General features: G+C 51.2%; 3 protein-coding genes across 7 annotated transcripts; 2 read left to right on the top strand and 1 right to left on the bottom strand.

The window, feature by feature from the left end:
• The first annotated feature begins 1,344 nt into the window (after positions 1-1,344).
• CLEC10A (C-type lectin domain containing 10A) lies at positions 1,345-10,623 on the top strand. 3 transcript variants are annotated; one of them, XM_010815968.4, is made up of 10 exons: positions 1,345-1,518; positions 2,367-2,556; positions 3,161-3,274; positions 3,578-3,673; positions 3,763-3,834; positions 3,941-4,012; positions 4,189-4,275; positions 4,367-4,521; positions 4,756-4,862; positions 10,097-10,623. In XM_010815968.4, exons 2-10 carry the CDS (start codon positions 2,490-2,492, stop codon positions 10,305-10,307), a joined length of 981 nt encoding a protein of 326 aa, XP_010814270.1. In that variant the 5' UTR covers positions 1,345-1,518; positions 2,367-2,489; the 3' UTR covers positions 10,308-10,623. The 3 variants fall into 3 exon arrangements, with proteins under 3 accessions (XP_010814270.1, XP_002695844.3, XP_015314145.1); XM_002695798.7 differs by lacking the exon at positions 10,097-10,623 and adding an exon at positions 5,019-5,271 and having other exon boundaries at positions 1,350-1,518; XM_015458659.3 differs by lacking the exon at positions 1,345-1,518 and having other exon boundaries at positions 2,472-2,556; positions 3,178-3,274.
• Positions 10,624-10,785: 162 nt separating this feature from the next.
• On the top strand, positions 10,786-13,018 carry SLC16A11 (solute carrier family 16 member 11). 3 transcript variants are annotated; one of them, XM_010815967.4, is made up of 5 exons: positions 10,786-10,813; positions 11,058-11,283; positions 11,581-11,724; positions 11,890-12,657; positions 12,752-13,018. In XM_010815967.4, the coding sequence occupies exons 2-5, from the start codon at positions 11,064-11,066 to the stop codon at positions 12,979-12,981; spliced, it is 1,362 nt and encodes a 453-aa protein (XP_010814269.1). In that variant the 5' UTR covers positions 10,786-10,813; positions 11,058-11,063; the 3' UTR covers positions 12,982-13,018. The 3 variants fall into 3 exon arrangements, with proteins under 3 accessions (XP_010814269.1, XP_005220334.1, XP_010814268.1); XM_005220277.4 differs by having other exon boundaries at positions 10,786-10,818; positions 11,058-11,265; XM_010815966.4 differs by having other exon boundaries at positions 10,786-10,818.
• A 323-nt stretch (positions 13,019-13,341) lies between these two features.
• On the bottom strand, positions 13,342-16,834 carry SLC16A13 (solute carrier family 16 member 13). The gene is made up of 4 exons (NM_001076132.1): positions 16,535-16,834; positions 16,242-16,385; positions 14,865-15,602; positions 13,342-14,186 (listed from the first exon to the last, which is right to left on the bottom strand). Exons 1-4 carry the CDS (start codon positions 16,731-16,733, stop codon positions 13,987-13,989), a joined length of 1,281 nt encoding a protein of 426 aa, NP_001069600.1. The 5' UTR covers positions 16,734-16,834; the 3' UTR covers positions 13,342-13,986.
• Positions 16,835-18,042: the final 1,208 nt, after the last annotated feature.

Genomic DNA, 18,042 nt, shown 5'->3' with positions numbered 1-18,042 from the left:
TGAGATGAAGTTAAAAAGAGATAAAGGACATTTTATGAACTGATGTGGCCAAATATTCTTGATACAATGTTAAATGAGTTTTAAAATGCAATTTTCAGAGCACAATCCCATTTAACTAGAAAACAGAATCTGAAATGTATTTGCTTTCCTTCTTCCCCTTTTAAGACACTAAGAATCTTTCCTATGAAAAGGTTGTATGTGTGAATTCAGGGAAAACGCCTTAGAGGGATTTAGAGAGCTGACAGTATTAAACTGAACCCCTTTCATGAAGATAGTATATTCAGACAGCCCAGGCTAGGGTTTGGGGCAGCCCTAGGCTGGAATTCTGGCTCTTATGCTTACCAGGCGAGTGATCTTGGGCAAGTCACAGGATGGTTCTGAGCCTAAGTTCTTCATCCGAAATTCCTCCCAACAATCTTGTGGGAATTGAATGGTTAATGCAAATGTCGGGCACAATCCTCATCACAGATTTGATGCTCAGTAAATTATATTCTTTCTTCTGGATCCTCCCTTCCCATTCCAGCCAGGAGATCCTATTCTCCGCCACCTCTTCCCTCCATTCAAATGAAATGAGGATGTGGCAGAGAAAAGCCAATTCTCACTCCATGTTGGAACTGTTTCTCTGAGTTGGATTTTGTTATTATAATCATACATAAAGACCTGCCTCAGAGCATCTGCCCCTCTGCCTGACTATTAAAGTGTTCAGGACCCTGTCCACCTGTGGATGGAAGGAAGGAAGAAATCAACACATCCCCACCTGAGGTTTGCCATTCTAGGAGATATTTGCAAGACTAATGGCCTTTTTACTTTGTTTCCTCACCCCTTTTCCGACCCCATCTCTGTTCTATAAAAGAAGATGGTTATTTTGAGACATTATTCTGCCATCTTCTGGCAGTCCAGTGCCTGCTTTCTGAATAAAGTCTTTTTCTTTGCCTCAACACCTTGTCTCTGTCATTTAGTGACCAGAGCAAACTTGGACTTGATAACAAGGAGAGCTGGCCAGAACTCAGGGAGCTTGCTGGCTGAGGCCCCAGAGGAAGATGCCAGGGACCCTGGGTCAGGATTGAGCAAGAGCAGAGCAAAGGGCTCCTCTGGACCTGGGTTTGCAATGATGGAGACGTCAATAGTTCCTTGATGTTCACATCAAGGAACTGAAAGGAGCTGTGGTGACAGAGGAAAAGCAACACTCTGGTTCCTTCTGATCCAGTTCCACTGATAAATAGTAAAATTAAGGAAGTCACAGGAAGTCAAAAAGTCCAGCTGCCCCACACACGCCACCTCTGCCTGAGTTTTGATTTCAATTCCTTCTTATTAGTTACTGCCCCAAATTGAGGAAATGGGAGTTTCCGAGTATATAGACTCTTGGTCGTTCAGACACAAAGACCAGTAGGTCTCCACTCAGTTAGGTGACTCTTCCATCAGCCACCCCCATCCCAACTGTCTGGGATTTAGTTTTTTCCAACTCTGGTCATTGCAGCACAAAGAACTCAAGAATCACAGCCTCTTGACTTCTCACAGGTAAGGGGGCTGGGGATGCATGTGAGGCTAAAAGGGCAGGGAGGATGTCAGAGAAAGCAGGGAGGAGGGACCGTGGGTCTTTGGTGGAACTGAATGGTAAGATATATAAGGGGGCAGGTTGGGGATTTAATGACTCAGTGGAGATTTTCGACTCTATTCCCTTCATTGGATTTGGATTAAATTAGGGCAGCTACAACCTTGGTCACAAACTGATGCTCACAGTCAACCCCTTCCCTAGCCCGGTTCTAGCCCTGTCTTCAGCCCCTACTCCAGCCACATCTCAAACCCCATACCAACCCCAGTGGCAGCTTCACCCCCAGAGTTCTTACATCATTTAAAAAAAAACTTGGGGGCAGCCTGGGAGGGCACACAGGATCCCAGGAACTAGGGATGAAACTCCTGCCCTGTGAAGTGGAAGCATGGAGCCTTAACCACTGGACTGCCAGAGAATTCCCAAGTTAACTTGACTCTTAACACCAGCCTGCCCCGCTCCCCCACCCCCCGAAAGCTTGAACCTCAACTCTGTCCTATTTTCAACTTCAGCACCAAGTCTAGGTCCATCGCCATTCATAGCTTCAACAGGAGTACTGATCCCAGTATTGACCCCAGGCATGAGTACTGATCCTAGTAGGAGATGCAACCTCGGTTCCAGCCCCAACATCAGACCCAGTCCTAGCAATGCATTTAGCTCCAACTTCACCTCCACCGTCACTCCAAACTCAACCTGACCCTAGCTCAAACCTCATCCCTGACCCCACCTCTCACCTCAGCTGCAAACCCAAGCCCATCCCCATTCCTAGCCTTCACCATGGGTTCCTTTTCAAACATCACTCTTCTCTCATCTCCAGCCCTGCCTGCATCTCCTCCCTGGTCCCCGCGTTCCCCCTTTAATCCAGCTCCTGCCCCAGCCTGCCTACTGGCTCGGCCTCCACTTCTGCTCCAACAGTCTCAGAGACTGTGTTGGTCCAAACATGTCAGTGAAGTACGAAGACCTTCAGTACTTGGAGAGTGAGAAAAAAAGCCAGAGGTTTACAGAAGGTAAGGGAAAGGGGAGACAGTCTTTGCTAAACCTCTTCTTAATATGTTTAGAAGGCTTTCTGCTGTCAAGTATGTCATGTCTGCACCTCTACCATGTGTCCTGGTGGGGTCCCCGACTCTGAAGGGGGTCAGGGCCCAGCCTCCGGGGGAGCCAGTATGAAGAGAATTCAAGATCCATAGTGGGCCTGACTGCCTATGCGCTGAGGAAGAGCAAGAGCGTAAACTGTCTTTCTAACGTGTTTTCACCCTTGAGTGTGAGCTTGCCTTGTGGGCTTGGAGTGTGGGCTGCCCCTCGTTCTCTCTGGGTCCTCCTTCTAGCTCCCCAACTCTGATGAGAGGACCTTACACATCGTGATGGTCCTCTGTCTGTGTGTCTTTGTGTACACGTGTCCCCAGGCCTGTGAGGGGCCCCTGTATCTGAGCACTTGGGCTGATCCATGAGGAGTCAGAGACCTGGACCCCCCTGGCCCCACAGTTCTCATCCGGCCTCCCACCAGCATGAGCTGCACCGGCCTCCTCCCTGAGAGGTCCCTGTGGCCCCATCCTCGGCCCCGTCTGTCCCACCACCTGAACCCCCTCCTCCTGACACCCTCTCCTCCTGCAGCGCTGTTTTCTTCCCAGACCTTTCTGAAGCGGCTCCTCTCCAGCCCTTGCCTCCTCCTGCTCTCCCTGGCCCTCAGCCTCCTGCTGGCCAGCATCTGTGTGATGGGATACCAAAGTGAGTGGCACATGGTGGGCAAGGAAGAGAGAAATAATGAGGTGTGGTGGGGATGCTGAATGCAAGAGTGATCGGATGAGGATGACTGCAGATTCTGTCACTTGTTGGCTGGGGAATGTTGTCAAATTATGTCCTCTCTCTGAGCCTTAATTGCCTCACTTACAGTATCAGGTAAAAATAGGGCCTGTCCTTTTGGGTGGGGTCACTGAAGGGACCCACGAGATGATGCATGTTAGGGGCCCAATGTTGGCACAGAGAGGGCCTGATAACCCTGAGCACTGATTGTCCCATCCTCCTGATCAGATTTCAAGTTTCAGAGTGACCTGCAGACCCTGAGAACAAGTTTCAGTAACTTCACTTCAAACAGTATGGCCGAGGTCCAGGCACTGAACTCCCAGGGTGAGCCTGGCATGAAAGGGGCTCTGGACTGAGGTGGGGTGGGGTGGAGCAGGGGTGGAGGCTGACTCCCGAGTCCCTGAGTCCTCCAGGTCGCAGCTTTCAAGAAATGATAACATCACTGAAAGCTGAGGTGGAAAGTCACAAGCAAGAACTGCAAGCTGGTAAGAGACCCTCAGGGAGAGGGTGTGGAGAGGTGGGGGCTGGGCTCTCAGACTGGAGGGTGGGGGATGGGAGCAGTCACAGGGTGCTGAGTGCCCTCTCCTCCAGCCCGTAGCTTGAATGACAAGGTGCTTTCTCTGGAGAACAGGCTGGAGAAGCAACTGGAAGAACTCAAAGCAGGTCAGCCCCCTACTGCCTTCTACCTAGGCATGAGGTGTGTGGGAGGGCAAGGGGGTTCCTAGGCTGGGTCCTGGGCATGGACCCCCAGTCTCCAGGGACTCATGGAGCAGAAGCCACACCCAGGGCACTGTACCCACTGCCCATCTGTGTGCATCCTGAAATGCTTCATCCTGAAGGTGATTCTGAAATGCTCCTTCGAGTCCAGCAGCTGGTCAAGAACCTGAACTCCCTGACCTGCAAGATGGATGCTCTCAAGAGCAATGGTAAAAGCTGTGTGGGGCATGCCTGGAGCCAGTTCCTGCCCACATTCCCCTGGGCAGCATCTCATCCACTCCCCCAACCCCGGCCCTTTAGGCTCTCAAAACACAGCCTGCTGTCCCGCCAACTGGCTGGAGCATGAAGGCCACTGCTACTGGTTCTCCTCCTTGCGGAAGCCCTGGCCAGAAGCTGAGAAAGACTGCCAACTGAAGAATGCCCAACTGGTAGTCATCAACTCCAGAGACGAACAGGTGAGCCCCTCAAGCTCAGGTCCCAAGACTGGTCTCGTTGGCATCATCTGGGGAGTTTTAACAACACTGCAATCTGAGCCAGATCCTCAGAGGTTCCACTGGTTCCAGCATTGGGATCAACACTCTGAATTTCCTCCATGGCTTTAATGAACCCATGAAGTTCAGAACTGCTAGTCCAAGGAGCTGGCCTGGGGGCGGCGGGGGGAAGTCAACACTGCCCTTCTGTTGTCCCAGGATTTTATCCAGGCCAACCTACATCCTTACTTCACCTGGATGGGCCTCAGTGATCCGGATGGAGTCTGGAAATGGGTGGATGGGTCGGACTATGAGACCAACATCAAGTGAGTGCCTTGGCTTTCTGTACCTTCTTCCTCCTTCAGCTCTGCTCCTCCAGTGTCTGGCCCACAGCCCCTTCTCCCCAACCTGGATTCTGTTTCATCTGTTCTTCCTAGCTGGCTGTTTTCCTCTCACACCAACCTCCCCTCCCCCCCAACCAGGAATTGGAAGCCAGGCCAGCCGGATGACTTTCATGGGCATGGGCTGGGTGGGGGTGAGGACTGTGCCCATTTCTACCCTGATGGCGAGTGGAATGACGATGCCTGCCAAAGACTCTACTACTGGATCTGCGAGGCTGGACTGAGCCAAGGCAACTAAGAGAGTGGCCTCCTGCCTAGGAAATGGCAGGGTGGGGAAGGGGGACACTTCTCCTTGTAGGAGAGCAATAAACCCTGGGAGATTAGAGCACTGCCATTGATTTGAGGTTCTTTTTTCCCCTTAACTTTGAAAAGACTATCTAGAGTTCCTAAAGTATTTTTTAAAAACTTCTACTTTATTGAGGTATAATTGACATATGAAATTGTAAGATATTTAAATGTCAGGATTTGATACATGTATACTTTGTGAGAGGATTCTCACATCTAGTTAATGAACATATCCATAACCTCACGTTTATTATTTTTCCTAGGTGAGAACACTTAAATTCTACTCTCTTAGCAAATTTCAATTATAAAATAGTGCTATCAACTATGGTCACCATGTTTTATGTTAGATTCTCAGCTATAAGACTTTTATCTTATAGCTGCAAGCTTGTTCCCTTTTACCAAACTCTTCCTATTCCCCTCAACCTCCAGCCACTGGCAACGACTTTTGCACTTTCTATTTTTTTTCCTGACTTTTTTTTTTAATGATTCTGCAGATAAGTGATATCATGCAGTACTGTCTTTCTCTGTCTGGCTTATATTACTTGATATAAATACCCTCTAGTTCAATGCATATTGTTGCAAATGGCAGGATTTCCTTTGTCAAGGCTGAATAATATTCTGTCATTATATATATATAATATTATATATGTATATATGATAGAATATTATATTATTCTTTATCCCTTCATCCAGTGATAGACACTTAGGTTATTTCCATATCTTGATTATGGTGAACGATGCTTCAGTAAACACAGGAGTGCAGATATCTCTTTGATATCCTGTTTTAATTTCCTTTGGATATAAACCCAGAAATGGAATTACTGGATCATATGGTAGTTCTATTTTTCATTTTTTGAGAAACTTCCATATGCTTTCCATACTGGCTGTACCAATTTACATTCCCACCAAGAGTGCATAGGTGTTTCTTTTTCTCTACATCCTCACCAACCTAAGGTTTTTTTTTTTAAACCTGAAAAATCAATTTTACTGAAGTGTAATCCTTACACAATAAAATGCACCACTTAAAGAGTAGAGATGACTTTTGGTGTGACCCAAAAGTATATTGTATATTGGTGTTGATATACAATACAGTGTTATCAACTATCAGATCAGATCAGATCAGTCGCTCAGTCGTGTCCGACTCTTTGCGACCCCATGAATCGCAGCACGCCAGGCCTCCGTGTCCATCACCAACTCCCGGAGTTCACTCAGAATCACGTCCATCAAGTCAGTGATGCCATCCAGCCATCTCATCCTCTGTTGTCCCCTTCTCCTCCTGCCCCCAATCCCTCCCAGCATCAGAGTCTTTTCCAATGAGTCAACTCTTCGCATGAGGTGGCCCAAGTACTGGAGTCTCAGCTTTAGCATCATTCCTTCCAAAGAAATCCCAGGGCTGATCTCCTTCAGAATGGACTGGTTGGATCTCCTTGTTATCAACTATGGTTACCATGTTTTTTAAATGTTAGATTCTCAGACCTTATTCATCTTATAACTGAAAGTTTGTTCCCTTTTACCAACCTCTTCCTATTCCCTTCCAACCCCCAGCCCCTGGCAACCACTTTTCCACTTTCTGTCTTTTTTTAATGATTCTGCAGATAAGTGGTAAACCATAGTGTATTGTCTTTCTCTATCTGGCTTATATTACTTGTTATAAATGCTCTTGATTTCCATTCATGTTGTTGCAAATAGCAGGGTTTCCTTCTTTCACAAGGCTGAATAATATGCTGTCATTTTATACATACATTTACGTATATGTTGGATATGGGCTTCCTAGGTGACACTAGTGGTAAAGAACCCACTTGCCAATGCACAAGACGTAAGAGATGCAGGTTCCATCCCTGGGTTGGGAAGATCCCTTGAAGAAGGGCATGGCAATCTACTCCAGTATTCTTGCCTGGAGATTCCCATGGACAGAGGAGCCTGCTGGGCTACAGTCCACAGGGTCTCAAAGAGTCAGACATGACTGAAGCTACTCAGCATGCACAATATATATTGGCTATATGGTAGAACATTATATATAGGTATATATGATGTATAGATCATATATACTATTTTCCAGTAGTCATGTACAAATGTCAGAGTAGGACCATTAAGAAGGCTGAGCACCAAAGAACTGATACTTTCAAACTGTGGTGTTGGAGAAGACTCTTGAAAGTCCCTTGGACCACAAGGAGATCAAACCAGTCAATCCTAAAGAAAATCAATCCTGAATATTTATTGGAAGGACTGATACTGAAGCTGAAGCTCTAATACTTTGGCCACCTGATGTGATGGGTTGAGTTGTTGGAAAAGACCCTGAAACTGGGAAAGATTGAGGGCAGGAGGAGAAGGGGGTGAAAGAAGATGAGATGGTTGGATAGCATCACCAACTCAATGGACAAAATTTTGAGCAAACTCTGGGAGACAGTGAAGGACATGGAAGCCTGACATGCTTCAGTCCATGGGGTCACAAAGAGTTGAACAAGACTTAGCCACTGGACAACAAACTAATGGAGTATTATTCTTTATCCATTCATTAATTGATAGACACTTAGGTTCTTTCCATATCTTGACTATTGTGAATGATGCTCCAATGAACACATAAGTGCAGATATCTCTTTGATAGCCTGTACAGAATCTGCCTGCAATGAAGGAGACCTGGGTTCGATCCCTGGATTGGGAAGATCCCCTGGAGGAGGGCATGGTAACCCACTCTAGTACTCTTGCCTGGAGAATGCCCATGGACAAAACAACCTTCTGGGCTACAGTTCATGTGGTTGCAGAGTCAGACATGATTGAGAGACTAAGCACAGCACAGCATGGCAGTTCTATTTTTAATTTTTTGAGGCACTTCTATATACAGGCTATACCAGTTTACATTTCCATCAACAGTGTTTGCTAAGTGTTTCTTTTTCTCTACGTCCTCACCAATCTAAGATTTTTTTTAACCTTAAAAATCAGCTTTATTGAGATGTAATTTTTACACAGTAAAACGTGTGTGCGCGCTCAGTCATTCATTGCGTCTGACTCTTTTCAACGCCATGGACTGTAGCCTGCCAGGTTCCTCTGTCTGTGGGATTCTCCAGGCATGAATAGTGGTGTGGGTTCACAAGTATCTTGTAAAGGTGCTCAGCATCACTTTGTACAACTCCCAGGCCCTAAGGACCCAGTCTCCTCTTTCACCCCCCTGCATTTCTACTTCACCATGGGGAGGGAGTGCTTTGTTTCACTTGGCCTCATTCAGCTTCGAGCAGGGTCCTCACTGGCCATTGCTGGAAGTGGGGTCCCTGCCCTCCCTGGTGCCTGAGGATAGGCTGGTTCTGCCTTCCAGGTGCCTTTCACAATAGCACCCCAGACTAGGGAAACTGATGAGACCACTTTCCTAGGGTGGTACATGGCAAGGCTCCTGTATCCACTCCAGGACATTTCAAGCACAAAGCATGACATATTAAAAAATTTAGGAGTGAGAAAAAGCCTCTTGATGAAAGTGAAAGTGGAGAGTGAAAAAGTTGGCTTAAAGCTCAACATTCAGAAAACGAAGATCATGGCATCCGGTCCCATCACTTCATGGGAAATAATAGTTGGGGAAACAGTGGAAACAGTGTCAGACTTTCTTTTTTTGGGCTCCAAAATCACTGCAGATGGTGACTGCAGCCATGAAATTAAAAGACGCTTACTCCTTGGAAGGAAGGTTATGACCAACCTAGATAGCATATTCAAAAGCAGAGACATTACTTTGCCAACAAAGGTCCATCTAGTCAAGGCTATGGTTTTTCCTGTGGTCATGTATGGATGTGAGAGTTGGACTGTGAAGAAGGCTGAGCGCCGAAGAATTGATGCTTTTGAACTGTGGTGTTGGAGAAGACTCTTGAGAGTCCCTTGGACTGCAAGGAGATCCAACCAGTCCATTCTGAAGGAGATCAGCCCTGGGATTTCTTTGGAAGGAACGATGCTAAAGCTGAAACTCCAATACTTCGGCCACCTCGTGCGAAGAGTTGACTCATTGGAAAAGACTCTGATGCCGGGAGGGATTGGGGGCATGAGGAGAAGGGGACGACAGAGGATGAGATGGCTGGATGGCATCACTGACTCGATGGATGTGAGTCTGAGTGAACTCCGGGAGTTGGTGATGGACAGGGTGGCCTGGCGTGCTGCGATTCATGGAGTCGCAAAGAGTTCGACACGACTGAGCGACTAAACAGAAAGGCTAGAAATGCCTATAGAGCAGATGAGCTGCTGATAGCTGATGGAAGAGTGTAGAAAAGAGGGGAAGGGGGCAGGGATGGAAAGATAGTCTGGGTCTACCTCTGATTGGGAAAGGCTTTTATCCAAAGTAAAGAATTTTGTTTTGTTTCCTCTTATAGGCAATAGAGAGCCCTCGAAGACCATATTGTGTTGTCAGGTTTACAGTTTCACTGATTGTTTTTCTTTATTTGCCGAGAGTTTCTCAACAATTAGGAAACACTGCCACCATGTGGCTGTCGGGTAATGTGGCTGTTGGCCAAACTAATGCAAACTGCCAGCTTTTCTCTGATGTTGTTTAATAATTAAACGAGAGACCACATCCCTTGATTCAAAGTAAATCAATCTTAATGTAAAAAGGAAAGTTTTTCCAAGAAATCAATACCTGGTTTCAATTTTCGGATTTCTTACTTTGTTTTTAAAATTCCCATCTAAATCCTCAGGGATTCTGATCTCAAGAATCCTTTCTAGTCCCAGAAACCCTTAGCACAGAATCAATCTACCATTTCCAGGTCAGTTTGGCATCAGATTGTCTCCAGGCCGTTTCCCTCCGTGGTGGCAGAGTCTATTTCAGTAGTAGGTCTGTTCTTGGATGGTTCCACAGTTGGACAGATCCAAACTCAAATATTTTTCTTTTCTTTTCTTTTTTTAAGGTTGGCGATTTGGGCAAATCACATAACCTCTCTAAGTCTCAGTGACTTCATCTGTAAAATGGGGGGAACACCTTTTCACAGGGTGATTGTGAAGATGCAACATGATGTGTATATGTCCCTGGCCCATCACAACAAGTCCTTTTCCTTTCGCTCTGTCCTGGAGGGCGTATTGTCCTTGAGCACGCAACATGCACTGCATGGAGGTCTGTGATTTAACACCCGAGGTTTACCAGGTTCTCCAGCAACATTGCCTGAGAACGTTGGAGCTACTCATCCCCTCAGGCTTTGGGAGGACCACCCCTATTTCCGTGCGTTGCCTACCAACGTTGGGGAGGCTGGCGATTGCAATCCATGCATCTCCCGGGTGCGCAGCCAGCTGCAGGTGCGTGGGCATGGGCGGGGAGGTGTTCATTCCTCGCCCCTCCCTTCCTTGGGATTGGGGGTGTAAATGGATAATTCAATCCCCGTGGGACTCGGCTCGGTGGATTGGCTGTCTCAGCTCGCCCGGGCCCTGGACACTACCCACCCCCGCCCCACCCCTCGCGCCCCAGGTGGCCCAGGCGCCCTGTGGCGCGCTCTGTTTACCTTGAGAGCCGGTCCAAGTGGGACTCCATCTCTGCATTTCCTCCCCTCTAAGGCCCCGCCCTCCGGGGAAGCGGGGAGAAAACCGGGCCAAGCCTTTCTTCGCCCTTCCCCTCCCCCGGACCGCCCGGAGAGGTCGGGTAAGGGGAACCTGGTGTCTGTGGGAGGGGGAGTCTCAGAACTGGGGGATCGGGCTGTTATCCTGCTCTTGTACGGCGCGGACCTGGAGTTCTAGCCCTAGGCCCGCACACCGCCCCCACCCCCCCTCCGCCTCCCGCCTCCGTCCTGTCGTGCTCAGGGCTGGATCTCAGGTATGCTAAGGTCCCTAAAGGAGACACAGATGTGGCGACTTCTCTGATAGATGTTCCCCCTTCCCCAGGAGACGATGACCCCCAAGCCAACCGGACCCCCGGACGGGGGCTGGGGCTGGGTGGTGGCGGCCGCAGGGTTCGCGGTGAATGGACTCTCCTACGGGGTGTTACGCTCCCTGGGCCTCGCCTTCCCTGACTTCGCGGAGTATTTTGACCGAAACGCTCAGGAGACGGCGTGGGTCAGCGCCCTGGCCCTGGCAGTGCAGCAGGCAGCCAGTGAGGAGGGGCCCCGAGGTGGGAGGCAGGAACTGGGGTGGGGGGAAGTGCCGTGAGAGCAGTGGTAGAGGACACAGTTACCAAACAACCTAAGAAAAGTCGACCCTTAGAGTTCGACCTTCAGACCTAGGTCGAATTTAGAGTTCTAAATTCTAGAATTGAGTGGGTCTTGAGATGAAGCGGGGCGGGGTGGTGGTGGTGGTGTTGCTATAAGGCGGGGGAGAAGTTTAGGCCAGGAAAATAGCCAATGAGAAGGGTTGGAGCGAGTTTGGGGGTCCAGGGGGCGTGCCTTCCCTTGACTCCGCCCCCTTCCAGGCCCAGTGGGCAGTGCCCTGAGCACCCGCTGGGGGGCGCGCCCTGTCGTGATGGTTGGGGGCGTCCTCACCTCGCTCGGCTTCGTCTTCTCGGCTTTCGCCCACAGTCTGCTGCACCTCTACCTTGGCCTGGGCGTCCTTGCTGGTGAGGGAAGAGGGATACCCGGGTTCTTAAGGGGGTGATGATGGAGATAGGAGCTTGTCGGGTACGGAAGCCAAGAGGGCGGGGGCCTCCTGCGAGAAACAGAGCTAGGATGGCAGGGCCTGGTAACCCTGGTTTCTGTCTTTACCCAGTCCTATCCATTCGCAGGCTCCGGCTGGGCCCTGGTGTTCGCCCCTGCCCTGGGGACCGTCTCCCGTTACTTCTCCCGCCGTCGAGTCTTGGCCGTGGGGCTGGCACTCATGGGCAACGGGGCCTCCTCGCTGCTCTTGGCGCCCGCTTTACAGCTCCTCCTTGATAATTTTGGCTGGCGGGGCGCCCTGCTCCTCCTCGGAGCCGTCACCCTTCACCTCACCCCCTGTGGCGCCCTGCTACGACCCCTGGCGCTTCCTGGCGACCCCCTGGCCCTACCCCGAAGCCCTCTAGCTGCCCTCGGCCTCGGTCTCTTCAGACGCCCGGCCTTCCTAGTTTTGACACTAGGCACGGCCTTAGTGGGGGTCGGTTACTTCATCCCCTACGTGCACTTGGCTCCTCACGCTTTAGATCGGGGCCTGGGCGGGTATGGGGCGGCGCTGGTGGTGGCGGCGGCCGCGGTGGGGGATATCGGCGCTCGGCTCCCCTGCGGGTGGCTGGCAGACCAGGGTTGGGTGCCCCTCCCGCGGTTGCTGACGATATTCGGGGCTCTGACAGGCCTGGGGCTGCTGGCGGTGGGATTGGTGCCTGTGGTGGGGAACGAGGACAGCTGGGGGGGCCCCCTGCTGGCCGCGGCTGGGGTCTACGGCCTGAGCGCCGGAAGTTTCGCCCCGTTGACTTTCTGTGTGCTCCCGGAGCTAGTGGGCATCGGAAATGTGGTACAGGCCACCGGTCTGGTGATGCTGCTGCTGAGCCTCGGGGGGCTTCTAGGCCCTCCCCTGTCAGGTAAGGGCCAGAGCCAGCAGATCCGCTCGCCACCCTCACCCCCAACCTGCATCTGGGGACCCAGGCCTGTAAGTTCCTTTCCCTCTCCTCTCAGGCTTCCTAAAGGATGAGACCGGAGACTTCACCGCCTCCTTCCTCATGTGCGGCTCTTTCGTCCTCTCTGGCAGCTTCATCTATTTGGGGCTGCCCAAGGCGCTGCCCTCTTGCCGTCAGGCCTCACGTCCAGGCACTCCACCCCCTGAGATGGGGGAGCTGCTCCCGGTCCCTCAGGTTGCCCTGCTCTCCCCGGGAGACCCTCACTCCACTCTGGACACCACTTGTTGAGCCCCTCCCCTAATAAAGACTTTTTATCTGCTGTTCCTGCAAGCTCCAATTGTTAGGCAATCTATGCTGCAAACATTCTGCTTAAGATATCCAGAAAAGCTGGTTGATGGGAACAGGATGCCCCTAAGCCATGGCAGGCGGGAAGGATGTTTGTCCTGTCAGTCCATTTCTCTTTGCCCAAGTGCTTGCCATTATAACAGGAAACCTTCCAGGAACTGCCTGTTTGTCTGCTTCAGGTTTGTTGGGGGCACGGGGGTGCTCTTGAGTGCTAGCTGCCCCATCCTCATTTCCCAGATAAAGTCTTTCTGCATTTCAGTCCCCCTTTACTGGCCTGAGGAAAATACAAGCATCTCAGACTTCTGCTCTCTTAGCTTTATCTCTCTCTTCCAAACTAGCACCCCTCTCCCACATCTCACACCATTTTCTTAATTTCTAAGTTATAGGGGAAAGTAGGAAAGAGGGAAGTCCATGGGCAAGTGGGAGGAACTGTGGTCCAGAGAGCAGAGTCCAGGGTTAAATGCTCTGGGTCACCAGAGGTCCTGGATACCTCCCCTCCACTCCCCAATGTGACTCCATTCAGCTCACTCAGGCTTATGGGCCCAAGCACTTTCTGAGGTTCTGAACTTTGTCCAGTTTTCTTATTCAGTTTTACCCCAAAGACAGATTTTTTTCCAAGGAGGGCAACACTGGAGATCACATGTAAAAAAAATTTGATAAGTATCTTGGCCTTTGATTTTCCACAGTTGATTCACAGCTCAGTGGAGCAGGCTGAACTCCTGGATCCTTCAGAAAAGGTTGTGGGAGCAAACAGACAAGAATCCTCGAGAAAATACAAAGGGTTGGCACACACATTGCAGGAGCCCCACGCCTGCTCTGAGGGGCGGGCAAGGGGAGCAGATCAAGATGCTTAAGGCATTGTGGTTCTGTGGGTGCCAAGATGGGGCAGGAGAAGACCTGGAGCCACCAACCTCTTGTTTTATGGGTCTGTCTGCCCCTTCTTGGAGTTCAATCCTCTCCCAGCCCCTCCTCAGGCAGGGGGACTTTGGTATCCAGTGCCTCTGTTACAAGATCCTGGGGCTTGGAGGTAGGAGCTGAGAAGCAGAAGAAGTGGGGCAAAGTGATGAGAACTCCACTTCCTGCCAGAAGGAAGGCCCCAGCTACCACAAAAGAAGCTGTGTAGTTGCCTGTCACATCCCGGAGGTAACCTAGGTTCAAGAGAGAAAAAGAATACACATGGGTGATCTGTTTCCTGGGACTGATGGCTCTGACACATTTTGGGGTGGAGGGATGAAAATGATCCTTAACCCATCATCTTGGAAGAGTTCAGACTGGGTGAGTGTGAGAACTCTGTTTTCCCAAGGGGCCTCAAAATGTCACTTCAACTACCTTCCTGCCTTCATAAAGGACCGCCAAACTAGCCAGTTTAGGGCATCCCCAGATTTGGGGATACAGATCGAATCAGCCACACCTGTGCCTTTCTTTCCCTTCCATGCCTTCAGTTAATAGTTAGAGGAAAACATTAAGGGTCTGGAGGTTCTGGCTTCTGAAGCGTGGGGAACTTTGACCAGATGGCTCAGGCCCCTGGCCTGGGGCCCAGTGGGCCAAGGGAAAAGCCAGGCACTAGCATGCTATGTCTGGCGGAATCCTCTGAAAACCCCAGCTGTAGGTACACTGCCAAGGGTGCCTCAGAGGTCCTCTTAATCTTTCCACAGCCCCAGTTTCTTTCCCTCAGACCTGTTTCAAGGCTGCTGTGACTGACCATATGGGCTGTGTATCTACCACGGCAGAGGGCAGTATTAACATATACTATATCAATTCCCCTCTGCACCCCCCATGGTAAAACACAGCAGCCATGGCCCACCTGGAAATCTTATTCCCCTTACCTGACAGAGGAGCCCCCAGCAGCCCCCCGATGCTTTCTACCATCTGTACCAGTCCCAGGCCACAGTATATCTTTCCAGTCCCCACCAGTTCAGGCAGCACGGAGAAGGCCACTGGGGTCAGGGCCCCTGATGTGAAGCCGTAGGCCATAGTCAGGGCCACCAAGCCAGTGGGCGCCTCAGCCACAGGGTACAGGGCCAGTATCACCCCAGTCAGGGTGGTCCAGAGCATCAGGAGTCTTGCCACAGGCCCTGGGACAGCATCGCCTAGCCACCCAGAAGCCACACGCCCCACAAGGTCAGAAATAGCCGCCACCGAGAGGAGGAAGGCAGCTGGCAGTGGGTCCCAACCCAGGTCCCGAAGATGGGCCACCAGGTGCACGTAGGGAATGAAGTAGCCAGTGTTGATCAGGGTGAGGGCAACGGTGTAACGGAGGAAGGGGCCGTGACGCAGGAGGGAGGTGATCTGGGCCCCAGGGCCACCCACAACAGGGTCCTCAGCCAGGGAAAGTGGACGGAGAAGAGCACCGCAGGCCACCAAGTGAAGGGAGAGGGCCGACACCAGCAGTAGGGCTCCCCGCCAGGCATAGTGGTTGAGCAGCCATTGGAAGAGTGGGGCAAAAGCAAAGGAGGAGAGGCCCACGCCCGTCAGTGCCAGCCCCATGGCCAGGGATCGCCGGCGAGAGAAGTAACGGGACAGGCAGGCCAGGGTTGGAGTGAAGGTCAAGGCCCAGCCAGATCCTGTCAAAAAGGAAGAAATGGGGGTTGAGTTGAGGACCCCTTAAGGAACTCAGAACACCCAGTCATCCCAACACTGCCCAGCAACAAAATGGAACACAGGCCTAAATTACAACCCTGGTTCCATACTTTCTAGCTCTATGACCTTATGTACCTTAACCTCCTCACCTCAATCTCATCTGCAAAATGGAGGTAATGTAACTTAGCGGACTCTGGAAGCTTAGAGACAATGTTTGTAAAGTCAATACCACAGAACTTTGGAGTTAGACCTGGGCTCTACCATTGCTGGCTGTGTGAACTTCATTTGCCAAACTGCATAAGCTTTAAAGACTTTCCGCAGCTGTAAATAGGATAATGATGTTTATTTCACAGCCACAGTATCTTACACAACTTTACAGTAATTCTTCCTTTTACATTCCAATTCCACTAGTTCTTGCCTTGCATCTTTGAATTTCCTGATTTCCCCTAACCTGTTTATCACTTTAGTTACCTCTGTTAAGAATACCCTTCCAGGCAGAGGTGCTAGCTAAAATTTTCTCTGAGAGTTTCCCCTAAGTCCTTCGGAAGGAGCAGGAAGAAGGTAAAAGTCCTGAGGCCAAAAAGACTCAGGTTTTGACTCACCGGCCCTGCTCAGGGTCTCACCTGAGAGCAACCCAATACTCAGGTACAGGTGGGTTAAGGAGGTAGCAAAGGAGGCAAGCAGCATCCCCAGTGCAGTCAGGATACCCCCGGTCATCACCGCAGGCCTGGGACCGAACTTCGTGCTCAGCGCACTGCCCACTGGACCTGGAGAAGAGCAAGAGTTCTGCGAGAAGATCTCAGGCGTCCTTCTCCAGCACCGCTCCCCCTACCCATGTCCTTTACTGTCCCCGCATCCCCCACTCCCTTCCGAGGGTCGAGGGACACAGGACTCCGGACCCGGGCGCAGCACTCACTCCCAAACTGCTGCACCGCGATTCCTATGGAGGCGATCCAGGAGACTCGCGCGGCCGGCTCTTCAAACGCCGCCACAAATTCCACAAAGAAGACGCCGAAGGAACGGAGCACCCCGAACACCAGCGCCGACTGGAAGAACGCTGAGAGTACCACCATCCATCCCCAGCCCCCGTCGGGGGGCTCGGCCCTATAAGCCATCTGGGTGGTAACAGTGCTGCCTCTAAGCCCCTTCCGGAGCGGAGCTCTGGTCGTTCCACCTCTGCCCACCCACCCGGCCGGACAGCTCGGGGCCGCGCCGGAGAAGCGAGGGTGGCAGAGAGGAAAGTACCAACGAGGGCTTGAAAGCTGCAGAGAGGCTGCGTGAGACGCCTGCGCTTCTCCCCTATTGGGGGCGATTATAATGGGGAGATCAGGCCCGCGCTGGCCCCGACGTTCAGCGCCGGGGGGCGTGGCTCCGGTGGCTTCAAATCTGGAGTCAAGGCCTGGGCTGGACAGACGCGGGAGGGGCCTGAACTGGGCCCCACCCCTGAGGTGCGCAGGTCTCCAGGTGGCTTATCTATCTTATCATTGAAAGAGTTAGCACCTGGCCAGCAAGGGTCTGCATCCCTGTCCGAAGCTCACCAATAAGGACGCGGGACTCCTCAGCAGGGGGAGGAGCCAGAGGGGCGGGGCGGAGTTTAGAACCTGTCTTGTACTGGGCAATGAATGGGGCGCATGCGTGCAGAGGGGACTTTCGGAGGCCAAATAGTTGGGCCCCACGTGACCCAGGGGTGTGCTCTGCTGCAGCTTCTGTCTCCTGTCCACCTAGCGGGCTAATTTGACCGGATTTCTGCAGAGATGCGCACGTAAGGAGTCCGTGGGGGTTAGTAGTGGGTAAGCTGGTTCAGGAGAGGAAAACATATTTAATAAGGGGTCCATGAGTTGAAACGCGGAGCGGGGGTGGGGGGCGTAGAGGGATTATAAGATAAGATTAAATCTAGATGCCTGGATCCCGGAGAAGGTTCAGAGGCCAAGGAAAGAGAATGGGCTGTTGGATTCCTGGCATATATTTCTGTAATGGGAACTTGTTCCCGTCCCTTCTGTTCCCACTAACAGGAAACCTACAGATCATAGAGACCAAAAATAACTGGGCAGAGGAAGTGCATCTGTGAACTCACTCAGAGCCCCACCAGCACCCGTCTCCAGTGGGGCTGGAAGCTTTCCCTCTGCCCTCTGGTAACAACCACTTCCTAACCACATTTTTCGATCCCATAGTGGGATAGACTAAAGAGACAAGCCATGACCACTGGTACAATCAGCCCTTCCTTCCCAACCAGTACCCAGTTCCTCCAACCTTATGTAGCACTAATGATTTGGCTTCAAGCTCCTTAAAACACTGACCTTGACATCTGAGCTCAAGGGGTCAGACAAGTGGGGCTGGGGTGGGGAGGGCGGCTGTATAATTTTAAAAAGCATATTGAGCCTTATACTTTTTTATATGTGGGAAATAAAAATGGTCATACCCAAA

The sequence above is a fragment of the Bos taurus genome, chromosome 19 (assembly GCF_002263795.3).
Source record: "Bos taurus isolate L1 Dominette 01449 registration number 42190680 breed Hereford chromosome 19, ARS-UCD2.0, whole genome shotgun sequence".
NCBI classification, from domain to species: domain Eukaryota; kingdom Metazoa; phylum Chordata; class Mammalia; order Artiodactyla; family Bovidae; genus Bos; species Bos taurus.
This window is presented reverse-complemented; position numbering and strand designations above follow the sequence as displayed.